Below are 23,431 nucleotides of genomic sequence, written 5' to 3'. Positions count from 1 at the left end.
CTGCTCTTCTATGTGGGCTCTCATGTGCCTTTTCAGCTGCAACATGTAACAGAAACTTTCCCCACAGCTTGTGCACAAGTATGGTTTCTCCCCTGTGTGGGTTCTCATGTGCGCTTTCATGACATTAACATGACGGAAACATTTTCCACACATTTGGCAGGAATACGGCTTCTCACCAGTGTGAGTTCTCGTGTGGACCAACAAGCCATCTCTGCTCCTGAAACTTTTCCCGCATACATTACAAGAATACGGCCTCTCATTTGTGTGGATTCGTGTATGAATTTTCAATGCTGAGTTCTGTCTGAATCTTTTCCCGCAGGTCTGGCAGGAGTACGGCCTGTCTCCTGTATGGGTTCTTGTGTGCATTATCAGCTCTGCTCTCCATTTGAATCTTCTTTCACAGAAGGAGCAAGCGTACGGTCTCTCGTCTGTGTGTACTTTTAAATGTGAATTCAAATCTGACGTCTGCCAGAATCTTTTTCCACAAGTGCTGCATGAATATGACATCTCATCTCTGTGGATGTTCAGATGATGCTGCATCTCTAACCTACACTCAAAAACTTTCCCACAGGTTCCACAATTTACTGACGTTTCATCTGCGTTTATATCACAGCGACTTTTGAACATGGTGGGGTTGTATATGTTGTTACTGTTAATCTTTAGTTCTGCTTCTGCATCTCTACTTGATCCTGCCACTTCAAACTCATGTCCTTCCTCATCTATGTTCTCAGTTACATGAGACCTGAAACGAGAGGAGATGGTGGTTACTGTTTAGTTCTGGTTCACTTAGGTACTTTTCCGAGAAGGTATGAGTCAACATGAATGTATCAGTCTCCTGCTTCAGTTGAAGCTGCTCTCCCTCCTGACTGCTGCAGAGTTTCTCCTGTTCCTCTTTAATCTGTGGAAGCTCTGGGTCCTCATCCAGACTTGAGATCCCCTCCTGGTTACAGAGCTGCTGCTCAGAAAAGACATGTTGCTGTGGGAGCTCTGGAGGAATAAGAAACAACATTAATTTAGAAAGAAATGCCTTTACATGCATTAAATTGAATTTAATTATTTTTTATAGGAATTATGCAACTTAACATAGCATGAAACTGACTTCCTGCAAAGAGAATTAATCGATTTTGCTCATTTTCAACTCGTCCCTAGTTGGGCTTTTACACACAGAGCATAACTACATAACTACGCAATACTAAGTAGCTCGTTCAGTGACAGACTTCTTCCCCAGGGGTGTCTCACAAAGATATCGCAGGTCTTTTCTTCCTGCAGTGGTCAAACTATATAACCAATAATATATGTTGTAAGATATGCTTATTTTTACCTCTTTAACTTCAATTGCTAATAACTTTTTAATAATTGATACTTAATAGGCTCTTGTTTGTTTTATATATATATATATACATTTTTTTTTCCACTGTCTACTTTGCTACTGTGACACTTGAATTTCCCTGTTGTGGGACGAGTAAAGGATTATCTTATCTTATAACTAAAATGTACAGCATCCAATATCATGAAAGCATATATCATATTTTACAATACATAAATTCTATTCACCCTTAGAAATACAAAATACAACAAGTTATATGTGAGTACAGATGTGGGTTAGTAAGTAAGTAAGTAAGTAAGTGAGTGAGTGAGTGAGTGAGTGAGTGAGTGAGTGAGTAAGTATAGGCCAGCTGACAGGTTTGCCTGTGCCCAGGACAAGTCAACTCCTTTAACACTGATAATTCAAATGAAGATCCAGTGTGTTATATGCTACAGCTTCTGAGGACTACAATGTTAATACATGACAGTAAATTAACACCAGTGTGGATTTCAAATATTGCATTAATACACAGAAGAATGTGATAGTGAATTTAAACACTACACACCTGTTCTTTGTAACCGTATTTGGGGTTTTAAGAAGAGATCCAGCAGCCTCCTCTGACGGTCGATCTCCTCCTCGTACTCGACGACAGCTCTTTTAAACACTCCGAATATTTCCTCAGCAGCAGCAGTCAGCCGCTCACTGACAAACTCTCTCAAACACTCCACTGCAGACATTGTTGTTAGAAGTGAACTCGTTATACGAAGACGCACCTCTTCTTACCAATGTTGATTTGAAGCGGCTCTTTACTTCCGGTGTACCGCTGCTACGTTCCGGTTAGTCGCAAGTAAGGTTCCGCTTTCATTTGCCTTCTCCAACCGGGTAAAGTAAGTAAGGTTACAACATCAAATATCAAAGATAAAAATAAAAAAAACACAATTTAAACATGTTGTTTATTCTAAGTGAGAAAGGGGAACAAAATGACAACATGGACGGTATTTCTCATAAGTGATTGTTTAATGATACTTGAAATGTGGTCCATTTCAATTTATGTTATACTTAAAACAACATTATGGGTTGTGTGATGTTAACAAGAGGGTTTAGAGACATTGTTGTTCTCAGTCATCCAGGTCATGGTAATTCAAAGCTTGATCCGTAAGGCAACTGGACTTGGGAGAGGTCAAGTTGCCTCCAATTTCTACCAAGTCCAGTTGCCTTATGAATCAAGCTTTGAATCTTTACCCATCTTTATCAACTACATTTTTCTACTTTACTCTGAGGTGATTAATAAAGTAAGGAGATTATAGCCTAAAAGATCAGATTGTATTCCCTTTTTTTGATAGATGAGGGAATGTAAAGAGAATGTCAGTAGATAACTGCTGACTCCCTTTGTGCCTGACTGCTGTCTGAGATCTCCTAGCAGGTTCTTCCTTAAACTCTACTCAACATAAAAAAAAGTCATTAGACCTCTAGTTGCTATTTTCTGGGCTTTTCTAAACCACTGTTGTACTTATTTAAAACAGTTTTTCTGATGAATGGGTCATATGATGTATGCATGAGGTCTTATTTATTTTCTTGTATTTTTTTTGTTTATTTGTTTGTTTGATTTTAACTGTTTGCTTTGTTTTGATTGAAAAGAACATGGAAGCTTGTTTTTTTTAAAAAGCCTCTGGATGGTAGTTAGTACTTTATTATGAACAGAAAATTGAATTTTCATTAAAGAAAAGTCACAGGAAATTGGGAAAAGTCCAAATTTGAATCAGACAAAGCAACTGCAACCAGTGCATTTCTAATAGTCATCATGTATCCCTTTTTTTTGTCAATATAGCAAACTGTTTCAGAGAAATACTATTTACAACATAACACCAGTGAACAGGTCTTTGCAAGACTTTTCCTTCCCAGGGGTTAATTAAGTCCACAAATATAAAACTTTTCCATCAAGTGCAACACATATATTACTCCTCACTAGTTTGAGTTTGTACATTTCTGTCAGTGAAGCACTTACTGTAAAAGTCACATACTTTTCAGGTTAAAGGCTTCATATCTGAGAATGATTAGATATGATTTCCAAATCAGAGGTATTAAGGTACCTTTTACCAGGTGTCTTGTGAAGGCACAGCGGCCCCCCTGTGGGCACTTTTTTGGACCTAATCTCTCCAATATCTCTTACCAGAAACCTTTCCCTGATGTCAACTTTGTTGCTCCTCTATGTGGGCTCTCATGTGCCTTTTCAGTCCCGACATGTAACAGAAACTTTCCCCACAGCTTGTGCATAAGTACGGTTTCTCCCCTGTGTGGGTTCTCATGTGCACTTTCAATACATTAACATGCCGGAAAACTTTTCCACACATTTGGCAGGAATACGGCTTCTCACCAGTGTGAGTTCTCGTGTGGACCAACAAGCCATCTCTGCTCCTGAAACTTTTCCCGCATACTTTACAAGAATAAGGCTTCTCGTTCGTGTGGATTCGTGTATGAATATTCAATACTGATGTCTGTCTGAATCTTTTCCCGCATACTTTACAAGAATACGGCCTCTCATTTGTGTGAATTCGTGTATGAATTTTCAATGCTGAGTTCTGTCTGAATCTTTTCCCGCAGGTCTGGCAGGAGTACGGCCTGTCTCCTGTATGGGTTCTTGTGTGCTTTATCAGCTCTGCTCTCTGTTTGAATCTTCTTTCACAGAAGGAGCAAGCGTACGGTCTCTCGTCTGTGTGTACTTTTATATGTGAATTCAAATCTGACATCTGCCAGAATCTTTTTCCACAAGTGCTGCATGAATATGACATCTCATTTCTGTGGATGTTCAGATGATGCTGCAGCTCTAACCTACACTCAAAAACTCTCCCACAAGTTCCACAATTTACAGGCGTTTCATCTGTGTTTATATCACAGCGACTTTTGAACATGGTGGGGTTGTATATGTTGTTACTGTTAATCTTTAGTTCTGCTTCTGCGTCTCTACTTGATCCTGCCACTTCAAACTCATGTCCTTCCTCATCTATGTTCTCAGTTACATGAGACCTGAACGAGAGGAGATGGTGGTTACTGTTTAGTTCTGGTTCACTTAGGTCCTTTTCCGAGAAGGTATGAGTCAACATGAATGTATCAGTCCCCTGCTTCAATTTAAGCCGCTCTCCCTCCTGACTGCTGCAGAGTTTCTCCTGTTCCTCTTTAATCTGTGGAGGCTCTGGGTCCTCAGCCAGACTTGAGATCCCCTCCTGGTTACAGAGCTGCTCCTTAGAAAAGACGTCCTCCTTCCAGACATGTTGCTGTGGGAGCTCTGGAGGAATAAGAAACAACATTCATTTAGGAAAAAATACCATTTAATAAATTGAATTTCATGTATTTCTATAGGAATTATGCAACTTAACATAGCGTGAAACAATACATAAATTATATACATCCTTAGAAATACAAAATACAACAAGTTATAGGTGAGTTCAGATCTGGGTTAGTAAGTAAGTAAGTAAACTTTATTCAGTATCCAGCTGACAGGTTTGCCTGTGCCTGGGACAAGGCAACTCCTGAGGCTCCCCCACAGAGTTTTTTAAACTATTCCCGCCCAGTTCAGCTGCACAGAGTATCAATATATGGACAAGACAATAAGATGTGGAATAAATAAACTAATAATCATAGCAGAAAAAATAACAACCATAGTACAAGATTACAACAGATGGTCAAAGGCCATAACAAACAAATGTATACTTTTAGCCAGCACTTAACCTTTGTTGTGAAAATTGTTATATCTGGGATCAATGTAATTTCAGCTGGTAAATAGTTCAACAGGTGACAGCCCTTTATGGAGAAGGCTGATTGTGATCACAAGTCTCCACTCCACCTGCATGATACCTCACCAGGCCACACCTGACCAACCAAGCCACACACCAACACTATAAAAGTCTGCACCCAGGCCTCTGTCTCCCCCTTTACCCTCCAAACGTGGCATGTGCCAGTGATTCCTTTGTTCAATTGTTTATGCCATGTGGTTTCAGATGATTAACTGAAGTGGATGCATTGTTGATTGATTGTTTATTTACATATGTAATATTTCCTTTTTTCGTTTGTTTTTACATGCAAAAATCATCCACGTCCACACCTCTGACAGCATTGAGCTGATACCTTATTACTACCTTACAATAAATCTTCGAGCCTATGTTGGATCCTGCGTTTGACTGCACACCACACAGTTGTCCTGTGGACCAGCAGCAAGAGGGAACAAACATTTTACACTGATAGTTCACATGTAGATCCAGCTTTTGTGGGCTAACTTGTTAATACAGGACAGTAAATTAACACCAGTGTGGATTTCAAGTATTGCATTAATACACAGAAGAATGTGATAGTGAATTTAAACACTACACACCTGTTCTTTGTAACCGTATTTGGGGTTTTAAGAAGAGATCCAGCAGCCTCCGCTGACGGTCGATCTCCTCCTCGTACTCGACGACAGCTCTTTTAAACACTCCGAATATTTCCTCAGCAGCAGCAGTCAGCCGCTCACTGACAAACTCTCTCAAACACTCCACTGAAGACATTGCTGTTAGAAGTAAAATCGTTATACGAGACGCACCTCTTCTTACCAATGTTGATTTGGAGCTACTCTTTACTTCCGGTGTACCGCTGCTACGTTCCGGTTAGTCGCAAGTAAGGTTCCGCTTTCATTCGCCTTCTCCAACGGGTAAAGTAAGTAAGGTTACAACATCAAATATCAAAGATAAAAAAAAAACCAATATTTAAACATGTTGTTTATTCTAAGTGAGAAAGGGGAACAAAATGACAATATGGACAGTATTTCCCATAAGAGATTGTTTAATGATACTTGAAATGTGGTCCATTTCAATGTATGTTATACTTAAAACAACATTATGGGTTGTGTGATGTTAACAAGAGGGTTTAGAGGCATTTTTGAATGAAAAGTTAGATGTTTTCCGTTCTGAAGAAGGAAAGGAAGACTTTGCCCGCAGTGGCATATATCCATACGTTTGTGGCTTGGGTGGCTCAACAGGGGCACTGACTTTTGCACGAGTGGCATAACGAAAAACACATATTTACACATCTTTATCAACTGACTAACCTACTTTAAATAAGCTGAAGACTACTCATAGAGTGCATCCAAAAAAAACCTCAATTTTAAAGTTGAGACATTTCAGTTGTAACTAAAAAGCAGTATTTTTAGTTAAGCATTCAATATTCAAGGTGATCAGCCCTAATAAAAAGCAGCCTTTCTCAGAATGAAATTAAATGTGTTATTGTGTTATGAAGAGATGGAGATACAATTCAAGATTCAAGATTTAAGATATAAGAAAGCTTTATTGCCAAGTGAGCTTGCACACACAATGAATTTATCGTGGTGAATGGAACACTGGTACGTAATAACAAGACAGTAAGGACACAACAAGACAGTAATGGCAATAAATATATAAACCTAAACACAAAATTGTAAATAAAAAATGAATAATAATAAATATTATTATTATTATTAATAATAATAATAATAATAATAATAATAATAATAATAATAATAATAGTTGCAATGAAGATTCAGTCAACACAATACAAACGTCACTATGATGAGTGAAAAGACATTAAGATGTAACTCCAGTATTTGCTCACTATGCTGGGAAGAAAAAACACACAAGTTATGTTAATGAAAATTTACCTAAGCGGAACCGAAGATGCACCCATATTCACCCTTCACCTCGTCGGACCGCCCTAGTGTAACACACAGAAAGTAAATAGAAGAATCGCAAGAAACAATCAATGCCGTTACATTTTATTAGAACATTTATACATTATAAAAAGAGCTTAGTCCTTCCGGAAAACTTTCAACCTAATTTTACTGTGACACACAGACATGTCTTCAGTGAAGGGTTTGAGAGAGTTTGTCAACGAGCGGCTGACTGCTGCTGCTGAGGAGATATTCAGAGCTTTTCAAAGAAGTATCGTCGAGTACGAGGAAGAGATAGACCGTCAGCGCAGACTACTGGACACCGTTCTGAACCCCGAAATTAAGTTACACAATATAGGTTTGTCAGTTCTTCAAAAGACTGCATATTTAATTCATACTTGATCCAGGTAGTTTTGGTATGCCTCATTCATTTTCTTGGCTGCATTCATCTTTATGGTCCTTGACACAGTTACGTGATATTATCTTTGTCTTCCTCCAGGGCTGCATCAGCAAAATGTTTTCAGAGAGGAGGAGGATCTCTCCTGCAAGCAGCTTTATAACCAGGAGAGAAACTCCAGTCCAGACCAGGAGGACCCAGAGCCTCAACAGATTAAAGAGGAACAAGAGGAAGTCTGCAGTAGTCAGGAGGGAGAGCAGCTCGACCTCAAGCAGGAGATGGATGCTTTTATTTTGACCTCAACTTACGATGAGAGCAACCAAAGTGAGCCAGAAATGAAAACTAATAAATGGTTTCTCTCTCAAAACTCTTATGTGGCCGAGTACCAAGACCACGAAGATGGCCAGCATGAGTTAAATACAGTATCAGAAAGAGATCCTGAGCCAGAGCTTAAAAACCAACATCATGAAAGCACTTCTCACAATAGCAGCTGGAGTCAGCCTACGTTACAGACACACCTGAGCATCCAAACAGGTGAGAGGTCTCATTTGTGCCCAATATGTGGGAAAGCTTCCACGTGCAATTCAAAATTGAGTTTGCACATGAGAACCCACACAGGCGAGAGACCGTACCATTGCATAACGTGTGGGAGAAGATTCTGTGATATCACAGGATTGAAAAGGCATTTAAGAATCCACACAGGTGAGAAGCCGTATCCATGTGAAACCTGTGGGAAAGAATTCAGACATGGAAATGCCTTGAAAGTCCACATGAGGACCCACACGGGGGAGAAGCCATATTTTTGCCAGACCTGTGAGAAAAGATTCTATGATCTTTCAGCGCTGAAGAGGCACTGTCGGATTCACACGGGAGAAAAGCCTTTCACCTGCAAAACATGTGGGAAAGCTTTCAAACAGAGCAGCTCTCTGATGATACACATGAGAACCCACATGGGAGAGAGGATATAGTATACCTTTGCAAAATGTGTGGGAGAGACTTCAAGCAGGCAAGGACCCTGTTGGTCCACGTGAAAACACACACTGACTGAAAAATAATGATAGAATGAAGTATTTTATGCTGTCTCAGTCACAGGTTACGCAGATGCAAGGAGACTTGAATTTTGCATGCATGTAGATTATTGGACTTCTTGTTGTAAGTTGCAAAAAAAAAGATCTCGCAGGAATAAAGAGCAGTACAAGAGAAACCATCCCACTGCAACTCACATGGAGACTAGCGTACTGTCAAAATAAAATACTCTATTTCAAAAGTAACATCTTTGTGACGGAGTGTGAAATGTTTTACTCTGAATATCAGAGTAAAACATTTCCCATTATTTATTAAAAAGCTTATATACATATATATATATATATATATATATATATATATATATATATATATATATATATATAATTTGTCTGGATTGAATAAAAAAAGTCAGATGTACAATAAGTGTTCAAAAAGAGATGGTTGTTGGCATGATGTTATCTTAATTGTTGCTTTACTACATGTCTATGAGTCAGCTCAGAATCCATTTTGATTTATTTATATTAATAATAATTTAATTTAATGTGTCAGGATGGCTTGAAATTCCCTTACTGTGTGAGAAGCCATTTTCTATTGTTGTTAATAAAGTCAGAATTGTTTTTATGACCAACATTTTTTTATTATTTTTCACATTTTTACAACATCATAACAAAACAACTGACAGAACACGTCTATAAAGGACAATCACCAATAACGACAAAGTAACCAATCTGACAAAAACAAATCAATAAAATTAATAAAATTACAAATAGACAAGTGAATATATACATATAGAAATACAAATATTAACAACAATAATAGAATGAATACAAATAAAAACAATACATAACTTAAAGAAAGGTACACTGGCATTAGCATAAAGTCTACTATTTACAGACTGTTGTACCAACATCAAACTACAGGGGGCTATAAGTCTACATCACCAAACAAAAATTAGACAAGCTTGTTAGATTTAGATGGTCTGCAGGATGTTTTCCATTCACAACACGTTGGGGTTGGTTAACAAAATATATAAAGTCCATTTGAATTTCAGAATGACTCAAGCTTTGTTTTTTTGGTATACAAGACTAACCAAATATAAGCACGCCTGCTTTGTGTTACTTTTAGACACTACTTGTTGTGTGGTGTGTCAGACCTACAGACAAAAGGCCAATATTTTCATGTTTTTTCTAGATGAATCCCTTTAAAAGTGAACCATCAAAAATCTCCTGCTAATTATATATAAACACAAATGAGTGGTTTACGTCTGCTTATTTGATGCGGAAAGTTACAGTCCAAGTACCTCTTGGGATAGGAGAAGGGAAAGCAACGATTAAGAAGAAAGGAATGGAAATATGGCAGAAAAGGTGGGAAGCAGAGCAGAACGGAAGGAGCTTTTACAAAATACAGAAATCAGTAATAACAAAGAACTATAAGGAAAGGAAAAGTAGGGAGGAAATTATCATAATGAGACTCATAGTGGGGCATACAGGACTAAATGACACTTTAGATACATTAGGAAAAAGGAGTAATGATTGGTGTGAGAGGTGTGGAGTGAGTGAGAATGTTGAGCATGTGGTTTTGAACTGTAACAGGTATGCAGCTGAGCGAGAGCAGTTCCAGGAGAGGGTTAGAGCAGCAGGACAAGAGTGGAGTCTCACAGGATTGTTGGGAACAGAGGGAGAGGCAGAAGGTATAAGAGGGCGCTCCCCAGCTAGCAGGGAATGTTCTCCCCACATTGGCTAACATTCCCTATAAGTTCTGATTATGTTTCAAGACAAGGTTTTGAGTGTAACTTTCAAAGAACATCTTAAGGATGTCTATCAATTTAAATAATGTTAATTTTTGTTAACTATCAATGAAAGGAGAACATTTTGTCTTTAACATTCAGGTGGTGTTTTGATAATGTTCTTTAGGGAACATATTATTGAATGTTTTCTATAAAATGTTCCCATAATGTTACTTAATAACAAAGAAGCAACATCTTCAAGGCAACATGTAAAAAAAATTTCAGGATGTTTCTGATGCCTCAAATCACATTTTTTTTTAATTTAAGAACATTCTGGTGATATTCAATTAGAACAAAGATAGAATGTTTTATCTTTAAAATTCAAAGAATGTTTTGATAACATTCTTTGATTCAGAGATTATTGAATGTTTTTAGAGTATGTTATCTGAGAACAAATTGTGAACATAAAGAAACTTCCCGCTGAGAATGTTTCAAGAACATAAGGGCACTGTTGTCACTTAACATTTTATGAATGTTTACTAAACATTGTATTAATGTTTTTAGAGAATGTTACGAGAGAACATTCTGTGAACACAAAGCAAACTTCCCGCTGAAAACATTACATTAACATTCTCTGTAACATTAACCGAATGTAGCTCTAGCGAAAGTTCAGACAGGAAGACCATAAAGCAATCACAGCAGTTGTTTAACTCTCCTCTCCCTCGTTCAATAGCTCACCCGCTTCCAGCTGCACGCTCCGGAGCTGTCATTGGTTAATCAGCAGCTGCGTCATCTAATAGCTCAGTGGCACGCCCTTATCGTCAGCCTATCAACTTTCTGCTGTCTTTTTAAATGCGTCTCTCTCTCCAGCTAGTTCCTCTTGCATTGATGGCGCGCACCCCTCCACCTCCCCATCTCCACCTGGTCTCTGCAAGTCTTCAATTCCTAGGATCATCAACCACCACCAGTGTCTGGACTCTAGGGGGATTTCTTCAGCTGCCAAATTCATGCATCCTACGCTCACAACATTATCCCCATAGAGTCCTTACCCCAAATATTTCTGTCAAGTTTCATCATTCATTCAGTTGCAATAAATAATTTTTAATATTCAAATTGTGTCTCTCCTGATTGAAATGTTTTTTAGAACAGAACATTGCTAGTTGGGTCTTTGTTTTCCTATCGGACACAAGACTGAGAGGGAGAGTTTAATGAGGAATTGACATGATAATACACACTCTGTTAAAGTAGGTGGCGGTATGCACCTAAAAGCTGTTTGCGATCCGCCATTAACCACAAAGAAGAAGGAGATGCGGAAAGTTCCTTCACATTCACGGTCGGAAACTTGTCAGTGTTACACCAAGCGGAAGTAAACAAAAAAAGCCTCCGAGCGTTAGCTCAGTGCAGAGTCTGAATCAAGTGATATATTAGTCCTCGTGCAGTTTATTCATGTGAAGCTATAATGTCTTCGGTGGATTATTTGAGACAGTTTGTCAGTGAGCGTCTAACTGCGGCCGCAGAGGAAATATTCGTCGTTTTTGAGAGAATAATCGTCGACTACGAGGGAGCGATGGATCGTCAGCGCAGGCTGCTGGATGTCGTTTTAAACCCCGAAATAAAGTTAAACAGGATAGGTGCGTAAAACTGTGTTTGTTTTACCTGATGGCAGTTCCTCTGAAGTGAATGGTTCATTGTCCAAGTTGCCCGCATTGCTGTTTTTTCTTTACTAGTGCCTCAGTAGTGTCATATTTCCTGTGTACTGTATCCCCTCAGAGCTCCCACAGCAGCATGTCAGTACAGAAGAGAGAGAAGAGGTTCCCACTGGCCCGCAGCCCTGTAACCAGGACAAGAGCTCTAGTCCACACCCAGGGGAACCTGAGCCCCCAGAGATTAAAGAGGAGCAAGAAGAACACGAGGAAGAAGAGCAGGAGAAACACTGCAGCAGTCAGGAGGGAGAGCGGCTTGAACTGAAGCAGGAGATTGATAGCTTCGTTTTTAACCCTTCTTATGAGGAAAGCGACCAAAGTGAACCAGAACTGAATGCTTATAACGAGGTTATCTCCTCCAGCTCACAAGTCGCTGAGAGTCAAGATCAGAAAGGAGACAAGTGTGGAGAGTTTGAATCAGAAAGTAACGAAGAGCAACAACCAGAGACAAGCTTAGGTTACAGCTACAATGAGTACAACCTTGACATGTCTGAGATTAACCCTGATACCCACATGGGTAAGAAGACTTTCCAATGTGACACATGTGAAAAAGAGTTTACCTGTAAATCCAAATTGCAGAGACACCAGAGAACCCACACAGGGGAGAAACCATACCTGTGTAACACATGCGGTAAAGGATTCTGTGATGTTTCAGTGTTGAGGAGGCACATGAGTGTCCACACAGGGGAGAAGCCGTGCTTTTGCCCCACCTGTGGTAAAAGATTCAGTGACCTCTCTGTGTTAAGAAGACACATGAGTATCCACACGGGTGAGAAGCCGTTTACCTGCAAGATATGTGGGAAAGATTTCAGACTAAGCAGTGTCTTGAAAGTCCACATGAGAACCCACACGGGGGAGAAGCCGCACATTTGCAAGACCTGTGGTAAAAGGTTCTGCGAGCTCTCGGTTTTAGTGAAACACATGCGAGTCCACACAGGTGAGAAGCCCTTTACCTGCAAAACATGCGGGAAAGATTTCAGACAGAGCAGTTACTTGATAGTCCACATGAGGACCCACACGGGAGAGAAACCATACACTTGTAAGACCTGCGACAAAAGATTCAGTGACATTTCAGTGTTAATCAGGCATATGAAAACCCACACAGGTGAGAAACCGCACCTCTGTAAGACCTGTGGTAAATGCTTCAGTGACCTCTCCGTGTTAAAAACACACATGAGTATCCACACAGGTGAGAAGCCGTTCACATGTCGAATATGTGGGAAAGATTTTAGACTTCGGTGTGTTTTGAAAGTCCACATGAGAACCCACACGGGTGAAAAACCGCACCTCTGCAAGACCTGCAGTAAAACATTCAGTGATCTCTCAGTACTGAGGAGGCACATGAGTATCCACACAGGGGAGAAGCCGTTTGTCTGCCAAATATGCGGGAGAGCTTTCCGACATAACAGTTACCTGACAGTCCACATGAGGACGCACTCAGAGGAGAGGCCGTTCGTCTGCAAGACATGTGGAAGAGATTTCAGACACATGAATTCCTTGGTGAACCACATGAAAACACACACTGAGTAGAAGCAATTGCACTGCAACAGCTGCAGAGGAGATAAAGACTTTAAACACCGCCAACTGGTGTGACAACAAAGATGATGCACACACAAGAAGTGAGACGTTGGATGCACATTAGTGTGGGAAAGCTTTACTGAAGTTTGAATATTTCAACTAATCAAGGACCAATAAGAAGAGATGAAGAGGAAAGCTGGAAGTCCTGTGTGGGAATGTTCTCCCACTGAGTGAAAGACACTCGTGCAGTAGCTGAACTTTGTACTTTAATGTGAAATACACTACTGGTCAAAAGTTTTTGAACACCCCAATTTTTCCACTTTTTTATTGAAATCCAAGCAGCTCACGTCCATTGAATAGCTTGAAATGGTACAAAGGTAAGTGGTGAACTGCCAGAGGTAAAAAAAAAAAGGGTAAGATCACCCAAAACTGAAATAATAATGTTAATTTCAGAATTATACGAAAAGGCCTTTTTCAGGGAACAAGAAATGGGTCAAGCCTTGAAAGTTGGTGCTACCAATTCTCACAGGTGTCCCAACTTTCCTTGATTACTTCCAACCCCCTCTGTCTGCTGCTGTTGCCCCCCCCCAACAGCGGCAGAAGTAATTCAGGGTTACCTCTCTTATAGGTCAGGTCTTAAACTTGTTCTTTCATTAAATTTGCATAAGTGACAGTGGTCACATGAAGAAAGTTTTCTTTTGACTTTTTTGCAGGCTAGATTATTTAACTTAGGATATTACAGAAGCAAAAGTGTTAAAAGAGAGAAATGTTGACAATTTTAAAACCCTGATACCGATATCTGATCGAATACATGAATTATTTAAAGATAGATAGATAATCCCCCCCCCCCCCCCCCCCATTTCTCTTGAGTCAAAGAAAAAAGGTATTGTAAGTGAAGCAGTCCTGTGTGTTACTGTAAAGGTTTGAGTATTTTTTTTATCAAGCTAAATCATCTCAATATCACAAACTTGATTATTTGATTTGATGGATGGATGGATGGATGGATGGATGGATGGATGGAACACAAAGGCATCCAGCTTGTACATAATCCAAGTTTAATCTACTTTAAGAAAACCGTTTCACTATAAAACAGACGCCTATGACAAATCAGCGGTAACATGTGGACGTGTGTTCTGAAATACATATTTTGCACTTACTATGTGTTTGTGATATGAAGTCGATATCTAAATGTAAAGTTTATATGACTGTAGTAGTTCAAGTTCTGTTAACAGTATGTGTATGACAATCATAATCTATGAAATGGATGAATCCTGTACGTTTACATTGAGTGAAAACAATTGTCTGTCTTTAAACATGAGCGGTTTGACAGTTATATATTTATTATTCATTCTACAGTTGAAGTTCACTTCATCACATGTTAGTGAAGTCGATTTTTTAAAAGTTGTGCATATTAAAAACCTCTCAATCATCTTTGCAAGAAGTCAGATTTTACATTTGACTGCACTCTCGTGTATAAAGGATGGTCTGTTGAATGTAAATGTGCCTTCTTTTTGATATTTTTATAAAGTATTTAAGTATTATCTCTGATCAACTTACTAAAAGCCAAAATGGTGTGTTCATTTCTTGATTTATGCATTAAAACTAAATGTTAATAAAAGGAGTCGCCAGTTATTATTAAACATTAATAAGAGTTAATAATCTCAGTATCAAATAGCATCAAAGCCAAAATCACAGAGGGAGCTCCAAAACAAAAGTAACTATGCTAAGAATGTATCCCATGTGTGTGTTTAAATAAAACAATAAACATAAAAAGATAATCAAAGTGTGACACATGTGTGTGTTTCTGTTCAATAAACTGTGCACTGAGGTTTTAAATCAATAAACATACAGTATGTCTTCACATTTCTGCATAAGAGTGTCTGTTTCCCACAAATCACAGTGAAATGACAGCACTTTTCTATCTTGACATATATTATCACAACAGGTGCACAGTGTCTAAGATGGTGTGGATGACTGATATTCATGTGAGTATGAGTACTCACTAAACGTTATTTTTATGAGGTAGCACACCAGGCATTTCAAAGACACACAGGTTGATATTGTTACAGTTTGACAGCAAAAAACTAGAAAGGAAAATCAGCATGAGTAAATTTCTTATCGGATTAACAGTGCTCAAACAATTCGTCTGTTTATACTGGGGATCCCAAACTTTTCTGCCCACGACCCCCAAAATATAGGTGCCAAAGACTTGCAACCCCTACTGTTCCTCAAAGTGATTAAATGTAGCTTTATACTTCATTTAGCTGGTCTGCAGTAAATTTGCCGCCTACAGTACATGCGGCTGTGTTTCCTGTGCTGTTATTTATGAATTTACTGCTCCTACTGATGCTTTTGTTATTGTTAACTAGCCCTTACTCTAGACTGAACCATAGGAGTCAACCGGAGTCAACTAGCAAGAAAGAAAGGCAGAAAATGAATGAAAAAATGTGTATTTATTATTACTTTTTTTTCAATATATTTACAGTAATGGACAAAATATGACATTTTATATACTTTGAAAAAAAAATCTTGCGACCCCTCCATTGGTATCTCGTGACCCCCACTTTGGGAACCACTGGTTTATACTAATGCATTTGCTTCTCACATATCAGCATCATTGATTTTGTACTCAGTCTATGGTCAGAATCGAGGGGTTGTTTTGCCCTGTATGGGTATACAGAGGTGCATCCAGAAGGGTAGCATTGGCCTCACTTAAGATTTGATTGGCCACCCCCAAATCCTAAACTATGATGGAGTGTTTGCATTATCAGACATGGGACTAATGTCAAAATAATCTAACTTAGTTGCAACAGGCTGCTAGAAGTTTTCTTTGTGTTTTATGAAGCACATTTCTCGTTGTAAGTACTTTAAATTGTGGCTTTTGACCTATATCTCCTTTTTAAGTTTGAATATTATACACAGGAATGTAACATCTATGTGATACCTTATTATTCGTAGCTAACTAGCTGGTTTTACACTTATGGAAAATCTTTTTTTTTTTCGCCATGAAACCATAGATATGGATCAAAGGTAGACTCAAACAGAAACAACAAAAAAAATAAATGCTGAAAAGGAGAAGTGTATGGAAAAAAATAGCTGGAGCTCAAATGTACCATTAGGATTAAAAAAATCTTGTAAATCAGAATCAGAATCAGAATCAGCTTTATTGGCCAGGTATGGTTGAACACACAAGGAATTTGACTTGGTAAGCTGCACTCTCTTTGTACAAGGCATACAAATAAAAATATAAATATAAATATAATAATAATAACATAAATGTTTGATATGAGTCCATATCTGGTAAGGTCTTACTGTAATGCTGACCTGAGCAAATTATGCTGAATTTAACCACTTCATGTACACACTTCATCACCAAGCTGAAAATAACTGTCACCACAAGTACTTTTAATTTTGATGTCAGTCACACCTGTACACAGCTTTGATGAACAGAATGAGACAGATTTAGATTCAGTATGAATTTGGCAGTCTGGCTTTACAGCAAGGCTTTATTGAAAGAAAACAAACACAAGGTCAGACAGTGTGACCGTCATACAGTAAGGCATCCATCACTGGAATCATTACATGACAGCACCTGCTACACCTTAAATTATATAACCAGATGCATAAACATATTAGAACTGAACAAAGTTATCACTTCAAGTCACACAGCTGATAAAAAAAACAAAACAGAAAAGTTGCATTATGCATGACCTGGTCTTTGAAAACAACATGTACCTTCAACAGCACATCTTGAAGTGTCAGAGATGGTTTCACACCAAGAATAAAGCAATCATTAGGGTCACTATAACAGCACACTCTGCATGTAAAGGCAGCAACATTATATTCAGTATCAGGACAACATTTTGAGAATGTGTGTACTTTGTGGAGAGGCTCACCTTTTTGCTGGAGGTTGAAGAGTACTAAACAAGAAATTGCAGAAGCAGTTTACAGTGAAATATTTTGACACACTCATTCTTTGCTAATTAAAATATCTGTCTATAGCCTGAAGATTTAGACAACTCATTTGGATTAATTTCACGTCTGATTGTAGCTATAGCACCATCAATCAGGACTATCAACCCACAATGACAAGTTGCTTTTTTTTAAAAACTTATTTTCATGTTTAGGACGGCCTTTCTGTGGGTGGGCACATGAAGTAAACCAGGGGTTCCCAAAGTGTGGGTTGAGACCCCCTAGGCGGTTGTGGGACCCAAATGGGGGATTGTGAGATGTCTTCCAGAATTTTTTTTTTTAAGTTATCCAAAAAATAGTAAATTTCACCCATTATAGTAAAAAATATGGAAAAATTTAGTAGCTAACCTTGGAATAAAACCTTGAAAATAAAAAATGTAATGAGTTTTTTGCCTTTCTTTTTGCCAGATGACTCCTAAGTTGAGGGTAAGTGAGTAGTTAATTATCAAAAGCATCAGTAGCAGCAGGTTAATTCATAACGGCACAGGAAACACAGCCACATGCTCGTGCTCAAACTTGTGGTTTGTTTTCTTTTGCGCCCCCTTGTGGACAAAGTGGTACCTTCTATCTCTTTGCTGATTTTGCCCTGTATAGTGCATGTGTGAATAGTTTCTAACAAAAATCCTCCTTCATTTACTTCAACACCCACTGGAAAAACACGGTAAGTGTAAGAAAAGGCTGTTCTGATTGACACCTGCCCAACCAGCAACTTTAGACATCAGAAATAACTACATAGGAATAATCTGCCTGTCACCAATAATCTCATTTACTTCTGTAGGTCATGAAGGTCAACTAAAATCTCTTCAATGTAGCTTTAATATGAGTATTAAAAGCTGTGTAATCTAATTTTAAGATGGCTACATAGCATGTTCTCCCCGTGCATGCGTGGGTTCTCTCCGGGTTGTCCGGCTTCCTCCCACAATCCAAAAACATGCTCAGGTTGATTGATCACTCTCAATTTCCTGTAGGTGTGAGTGTGTGCATGAATGGTTTTCTGTCTCTCTGTGTTAGCCCTGTGATAGGTTGGCAACCTGTCCAGGGTGTACCCTGCCTTCCGCCCGAAGCCAGCTGGGATAGGCTCCAGCCCCCCGTGACCCCTAACGGGATAAGCGGTCAAGATAATGGATGGATACATAGCCTATCTTTGCTAAGGACACAGCTCAAACAGTGAGTGTCACAGAATATTTTCCAACAGAAGACATATAACCACTATAGTTCCTGAACAATATATGGTGTCAAATTTATGAATGCAGTAATTTATAGTGAGCAGGATGTTATAGCAGAGGAACCGCTTATGGGTTGAGATAAGACGCCCCCCTTGTATCCTCATTTATCCTGATCACTATAAATTATCTCTTACACAGTAAACGATGGATCTGAAGAGTTTCAGCTTCATGGTTTGTTCGGTTTGTGTATTTTTTGAGGTTTGAAAAAATTGGAATATTAACATCATCAATTCAATTCAAACTGTGAGGATAATCTTTTCCCTCAGGTGTTCCAGTTTTATCGCTTCCCACTGTTGTGCATTCGTATAGTTTTTTCAATATCCTTGCAGCTCACCAGTGTGAACTTTTCTTATGTGTGTATTCAAGGTAAAACTATACCTGAATGCTCTCCCGCATGTTTGGCATGAATACGGCGTCTCACCTGTGTGTGTTCTAATGTGTCTATTCAGTCCAGAAATCTGAGAGAATCTCTTACCACAGGTTTTGCAAAGACACGGCTTCTCCCCTGTGTGGGTTCTAATGTGTCTGTTTAATGCCGAAGTGTAATAAAACCTTTTCCCGCAGGTCTTGCAAGGGTATGGCTTTTCCCCTGTGTGGGTTCTGATGTGCCTATTCAGTGCTGAAGTGTCATAAAATCCTTTCCCACAGATCCTACAGAGGAATGGCCTATCACCAGTGTGGGTTCGTAAATGTGCCATGAAGTGTGCCCCGAACTGAAAAGCCCTTCCACATATTTTGCACAAACAATGCTCTTTACTTCCTTGGATGCCTTGGTGAGTCTGAAAGTTGTACGGACTCCTACTGTTACAGTTGTTTTTGGGAAGTGGACATATTAGTTCTGTTTCTCCACTTGCAGTCGTTCCTGAGTTTTCAATCCTATGAACTCTCTGATCTTGGCTCCGTGGGATAAGAGAGCTTTGGAAGAAAGCTATTGGTTTTGTGTTGCTGTGGTTTCTTCCCTGATAAGCTGGACTCCAAATGAAGGAATGAATACCGTGCTTCTTTGGTTTGGGCTCTGCATTCGTTGTTAGTCCTGAGTCTCCATGCTTGCCTCCTGTGGGATCTCGGGTCTCAGTTTGATGACTGAAGAGCTGGTGCTCAGTGTTTGGTTCTGGTACAACAGAGCTACAAACAGACCTGCTGATAAAAGTTCCAGCCTGTGCTACATTGGGAGTTAACTCATGATTCAAACACACAGTATGGTCTTTGCTGTGGAAACTTTCCTCATAGATAGAAGTCAGCATACAAGTCTCAACCCCCTTCTCTTCCTCCTGACTGGTGCAGAGTTCCTCCTGTTCCTCTTTGATCTCTGGAGGTTCTGGGTCCTCTTGGTCCAGGCTGGAGCTCCTCTCCTGGTTACAGAGGTGCTGGTCGGAAGGACCCTTGTCCTCCTTACAGACATGTTGCTGTGGGAGCTCTGGAGGAACACAAAACCCAAGTATTAAAATAACACTGTAAAACGCAGATACCATCTCTTGACAGAAATACAGACGTCTGCAAGTCAAGTAGCTTTATACTTGACGTACCAGTCTTTCATGGCTCATAGTAGACAGGAAGTTGGCATGCAACCTTGCAAATGTTATCAGGAATATCTGTTATAGTAAACAACCCAATTGTCTGTGTTCACAAATAAGGTATGTGAGAGACAAACACAGTTACAGTACCCGGCAGGCTGTTCAGGGTCATTTAGTTAAGAAAAGACCCAAAACTGATGTGGTGAGCAGATCTGTTATGTATAGAGCCATCACACTGTGGAATAATTTACCAGTTACTGTAATTGAAGCCCCCTACTAAATCCAGTTTTAGAAGGCTTTTTTAAGGAACACCTTAATAGTAACCCTAACATGAATGAATTTTAATGAATATTGGTGAACATCCTGTTCTTTTATTTTATGTTTGTAGCATTTCAAGCTGTTGTATTTCCTGTTTGTAGAATTTTCAGTTTTTCTATCTTATGTTTGTAGCATTTTCACTTGTTGTATTCTCAGTTTGTAGCATTTTTCTGTTCTTGTGTTTTGTGTTTGTTGCAATTTCAGTTTTGTATTTCCTGTTGTACATTTCTGTTTTTGTTCAAGTTTGTAGTATTTTCTGTTTTTGTATTTCAAGTTTATTTTGTATGCTATGTTTGTTTTACGGACCCCAGGAAGAGTAGCTGCTGCGTCAGTGGCTGCTTATGGGGATTTGAATAAAGGAATACACTCAGTTATCGAGGTGTTGCTTCATTTAGCTTCCCCTTCTTGTGTAGTGAAAATAAAGAAGTTTCACTCACCTATACGGGATAACTTTATATCAGGTTTCAAAATTATATCCAGCAGCCTCTTCTGACGATCTATCTCCTCCTCGTACTCGACGATAGTTCTTTTAAAAACTCTGAATATTTCTTCAGCAGCAGCAGTCAGCCGCTCGATTACAAACTCTTTCAAACACTCAACTTTGGACATTTTTGCCTTTAAATGTGACTTTTTTTTTTTTTACGAATCGGTGTTTTTTACATGCTATTTTAACCACCAACGATGATCTGAGCCCGAGGAAACATCTGCTTGCCTCCTTTGTTTACATCCGGTTGGTGTCACACTGTAATAAGTCCGACGGTTGTTGTGAGTCATATCGTATGTGGTACGTACGCCTCGCCGCCATATTAGAAGTGGCACTCCGTCTGGAGAGATGGTTCACTCGTGTGCTGCTTTAAACTGTAAGAACCGCTGCTCTGTCCAAACCAGATCCCGGGGAGTCACCTTTCATTGGTACGTTTGGACGCTTGTTTTAAGTTGTGTTCGGCTTGTGTAACATCATGTTTAGAAGTAAATTGTGGACAATGCTGTGAGCAAAGCTGGAGTTTCAGATTAAAAAGTTATGCCTGTAAAGCGTGTGGTCATGTTTAAACAGCTGGTGAATGTCTACCTGTGAATTCCTCCTTTTAAGCCTTTCAGTAAATGTAAATCTTACGAGTATATGTTTTGAAACAACAATGTAAAACTATGTTTTCGTGGGGACGCTTTGTTTCTGAGCTGAAAGTCGCCAATTAAAGCTGCTGTCGGCAGGAATGGTGTAAAAAACTTTTTTTCTGCTGGGTTTGGAGAAAAGGTCATAATACCCATCGGTACTCATCTGTAAGTGGAGTAATTTAGGACTATTGTGAAATCTCTGCTTTTTCCAATGCCTTTGTATCAAGCAATGTCATTATTCCCCTAGTTCCCGTTATGATGGACCAATCAGAGCTAATCTCCAATCCTCTGTCCTGATTGGTTAAGGGGCGGCCCCGTAATACGTCCTACGATTGGTTATGAGTCCGGCACTATCATGACTGCATATGCCGATTACCTCTTTACCTCTTTATTTCTGTAATTCCTTCTTTCTTTATGTATTTATTTTGGTGCCCTGGTCCACAGTATCATGTAACCTCTCAAGTCCTCTGCCTCCCTCCTCCTCCTTCCACCGCAGATCAACAATAGACAGAAAAGGGATAAAATACCCTGAGCTGACCCACCAGGCTCAAGAATCACCTTAGCCTGCACACGCTGATCTGTGTTGGGGGGCTAAGAGGAAATCTGGTTGGGAGGGACAGTGTTGCCATTCGAAAGTCCCTCTCTCTGAACAGATGTTTACTCTGTGACTACCAACAGCAGCTTTAACAGGGTCACTTGTTAATCCAAAACAGCAGCCTCCAGGCAACGTTTCGGCTAAACCTGTTTATGACCATTTTTGGTAGTGTGGGCTGGCTTGGCTGCAGTCTACGTAATCTGAGATTTTATAAGAAATATATTTCATAAATTAGATAACCTTAGACCAACTACTTTGATATTTAGTGTTTTTTAATTTAACTTTTCTCCCACTTTGAAGCTTTCCAAAAGATACCAAGAGGAAGAAGCAGTGGGAATCGGCCCTGAAAAGGAAAGATTTCAATGCCAGTCGGTCGTCCATGCTCTGCAGTGAGCACTTCAGATGGGAGGACATTGACAGGACAGGTCAGACTGTAAGGATCAGAGATGGAGCTATTCCATCTGTCTTCAATTTCCCAGCTCATCTCCAAAAGGTAAGTGTATCACTAAGCTACAAGCCAATGTCACACTTTTCACTACACTGTAAAATACTTAATCTGTTCAAGTCCTTAAAGTGTTTTCCTCTTTCATTTTAGCCAGTGGCAACCAGGACAACCCTGACTTCAAAGAAGGCTCAAGAGTGCCCACCAGTAGTCTGTTCCCAGCTTGTGCAAGAGACTAAACCTGTGATTGTGCCTAATGTTGTGAGTGTAAGTACTAGCTATGCCTCAAACAGCTTTCACCCTCAAGACCCTGGTCAAATTAAGATCTACCGTGATCTTTTACTTTCTGACATTCTTTTCAGACACACTCACATAAACACATGCACATACACTGAAACATGTCCTTGTAGAATGTGGACACACGCACACACACACACTCACTGACTCACTCACTCACTCACTCACCGTGGGATTGAAGGATGATCAGGTTAAGAATGTAGAACAACTGACAGCACATTGTACGAGCTATGAATTTACTGGCTGTATCTGGGACTGATGTGATTTAAACATGACTCAAAATATTTATATCCTTGTTTCTGCTAGGACCACTCCTATCCACTGCCTGCATCTCCTGAGGAGCTGAGGGCTAGGCTCAGTGAAGCCTTGGCTAGGGTGAGGGCTCTTGAAAAAGAGAAGAGGAATGCCAAGGATCGAGAACGGAGGACAAAGAAAGTGGTCCTTGGTCTTCTGGAGGATCTGAGGGAAAAGAACCTCATAATTGAAGAACTGAAAGCTCAGCTGTCTGTAAAGAAAAAGAAAAGTTCTAAATTAATAAAGAAATCTTGAGTTTTGAATCAGTTTGTTGTGGTTATTATTACTTACTTACTTATTACCATTACTTTTT

General features: G+C 39.4%; 5 protein-coding genes across 6 annotated transcripts; 3 read left to right on the top strand and 2 right to left on the bottom strand.

Moving 5' to 3' along the window:
* Positions 1-2,304: 2,304 nt before the first annotated feature.
* On the bottom strand, positions 2,305-5,926 carry LOC117818379 (zinc finger protein 501-like). Its single transcript, XM_034691235.1, has 2 exons — positions 5,673-5,926; positions 2,305-4,589 (listed from the first exon to the last, which is right to left on the bottom strand). Exons 1-2 carry the CDS (start codon positions 5,842-5,844, stop codon positions 3,496-3,498), a joined length of 1,266 nt encoding a protein of 421 aa, XP_034547126.1. The 5' UTR covers positions 5,845-5,926; the 3' UTR covers positions 2,305-3,495.
* Positions 5,927-7,005: 1,079 nt separating this feature from the next.
* Positions 7,006-8,645, top strand: LOC117818382 (zinc finger protein 37A-like). Its single transcript, XM_034691238.1, has 2 exons — positions 7,006-7,335; positions 7,477-8,645. The coding sequence occupies exons 1-2, from the start codon at positions 7,164-7,166 to the stop codon at positions 8,340-8,342; spliced, it is 1,038 nt and encodes a 345-aa protein (XP_034547129.1). The 5' UTR covers positions 7,006-7,163; the 3' UTR covers positions 8,343-8,645.
* Positions 8,646-11,473: 2,828 nt separating this feature from the next.
* On the top strand, positions 11,474-15,136 carry LOC117818377 (gastrula zinc finger protein XlCGF57.1-like). Its single transcript, XM_034691233.1, has 2 exons — positions 11,474-11,757; positions 11,897-15,136. Exons 1-2 carry the CDS (start codon positions 11,586-11,588, stop codon positions 13,357-13,359), a joined length of 1,635 nt encoding a protein of 544 aa, XP_034547124.1. The 5' UTR covers positions 11,474-11,585; the 3' UTR covers positions 13,360-15,136.
* A 1,683-nt stretch (positions 15,137-16,819) lies between these two features.
* Positions 16,820-21,204, bottom strand: LOC117818378 (zinc finger protein 260-like). Its single transcript, XM_034691234.1, has 2 exons — positions 20,815-21,204; positions 16,820-19,962 (listed from the first exon to the last, which is right to left on the bottom strand). The coding sequence occupies exons 1-2, from the start codon at positions 20,984-20,986 to the stop codon at positions 18,860-18,862; spliced, it is 1,275 nt and encodes a 424-aa protein (XP_034547125.1). The 5' UTR covers positions 20,987-21,204; the 3' UTR covers positions 16,820-18,859.
* Positions 21,138-23,381, top strand: si:ch73-130a3.4 (uncharacterized protein LOC664763 homolog). Of its 2 annotated transcripts, none has more exons than XM_034691243.1 (4): positions 21,138-21,289; positions 22,386-22,578; positions 22,681-22,788; positions 23,131-23,381. In XM_034691243.1, exons 1-4 carry the CDS (start codon positions 21,210-21,212, stop codon positions 23,371-23,373), a joined length of 624 nt encoding a protein of 207 aa, XP_034547134.1. In that variant the 5' UTR covers positions 21,138-21,209; the 3' UTR covers positions 23,374-23,381. The 2 variants fall into 2 exon arrangements, with proteins under 2 accessions (XP_034547134.1, XP_034547133.1); XM_034691242.1 differs by having other exon boundaries at positions 21,145-21,289; positions 22,681-22,794.
* The last annotated feature ends 50 nt before the right edge of the window (positions 23,382-23,431 follow it).

Source organism: Notolabrus celidotus, chromosome 9 (genome assembly GCF_009762535.1).
Source record: "Notolabrus celidotus isolate fNotCel1 chromosome 9, fNotCel1.pri, whole genome shotgun sequence".
NCBI lineage: Eukaryota > Metazoa > Chordata > Actinopteri > Labriformes > Labridae > Notolabrus > Notolabrus celidotus.
This window is presented reverse-complemented; position numbering and strand designations above follow the sequence as displayed.

What these genes read in the sequence shown, in the direction of transcription:
- LOC117818379 (XM_034691235.1), bottom strand. Translation starts at nt 5,844, where the DNA reads ATGTCTTCAGTGGAGTGTTTGAGAGAGTTTGTCAGTGAGCGGCTGACT. An exon ending in AATACGGTTACAAAGAACAG is followed by an intron (nt 4,590 to 5,672) that starts GTGTGTAGTGTT and finishes TTATTCCTCCAG; the next exon opens with AGCTCCCACAGCAACATGTC.
- LOC117818382 (XM_034691238.1), top strand. Translation starts at nt 7,164, where the DNA reads ATGTCTTCAGTGAAGGGTTTGAGAGAGTTTGTCAACGAGCGGCTGACT. An exon ending in AATTAAGTTACACAATATAG is followed by an intron (nt 7,336 to 7,476) that starts GTTTGTCAGTTC and finishes GTCTTCCTCCAG; the next exon opens with GGCTGCATCAGCAAAATGTT.
- LOC117818377 (XM_034691233.1), top strand. Translation starts at nt 11,586, where the DNA reads ATGTCTTCGGTGGATTATTTGAGACAGTTTGTCAGTGAGCGTCTAACT. An exon ending in AATAAAGTTAAACAGGATAG is followed by an intron (nt 11,758 to 11,896) that starts GTGCGTAAAACT and finishes GTATCCCCTCAG; the next exon opens with AGCTCCCACAGCAGCATGTC.
- LOC117818378 (XM_034691234.1), bottom strand. Translation starts at nt 20,986, where the DNA reads ATGTCCAAAGTTGAGTGTTTGAAAGAGTTTGTAATCGAGCGGCTGACT. An exon ending in TATAAAGTTATCCCGTATAG is followed by an intron (nt 19,963 to 20,814) that starts GTGAGTGAAACT and finishes GTGTTCCTCCAG; the next exon opens with AGCTCCCACAGCAACATGTC.
- si:ch73-130a3.4 (XM_034691242.1), top strand. Translation starts at nt 21,210, where the DNA reads ATGGTTCACTCGTGTGCTGCTTTAAACTGTAAGAACCGCTGCTCTGTC. An exon ending in CGGGGAGTCACCTTTCATTG is followed by an intron (nt 21,290 to 22,385) that starts GTACGTTTGGAC and finishes CCCACTTTGAAG; the next exon opens with CTTTCCAAAAGATACCAAGA. An exon ending in TCCCAGCTCATCTCCAAAAG is followed by an intron (nt 22,579 to 22,680) that starts GTAAGTGTATCA and finishes CTTTCATTTTAG; the next exon opens with CCAGTGGCAACCAGGACAAC.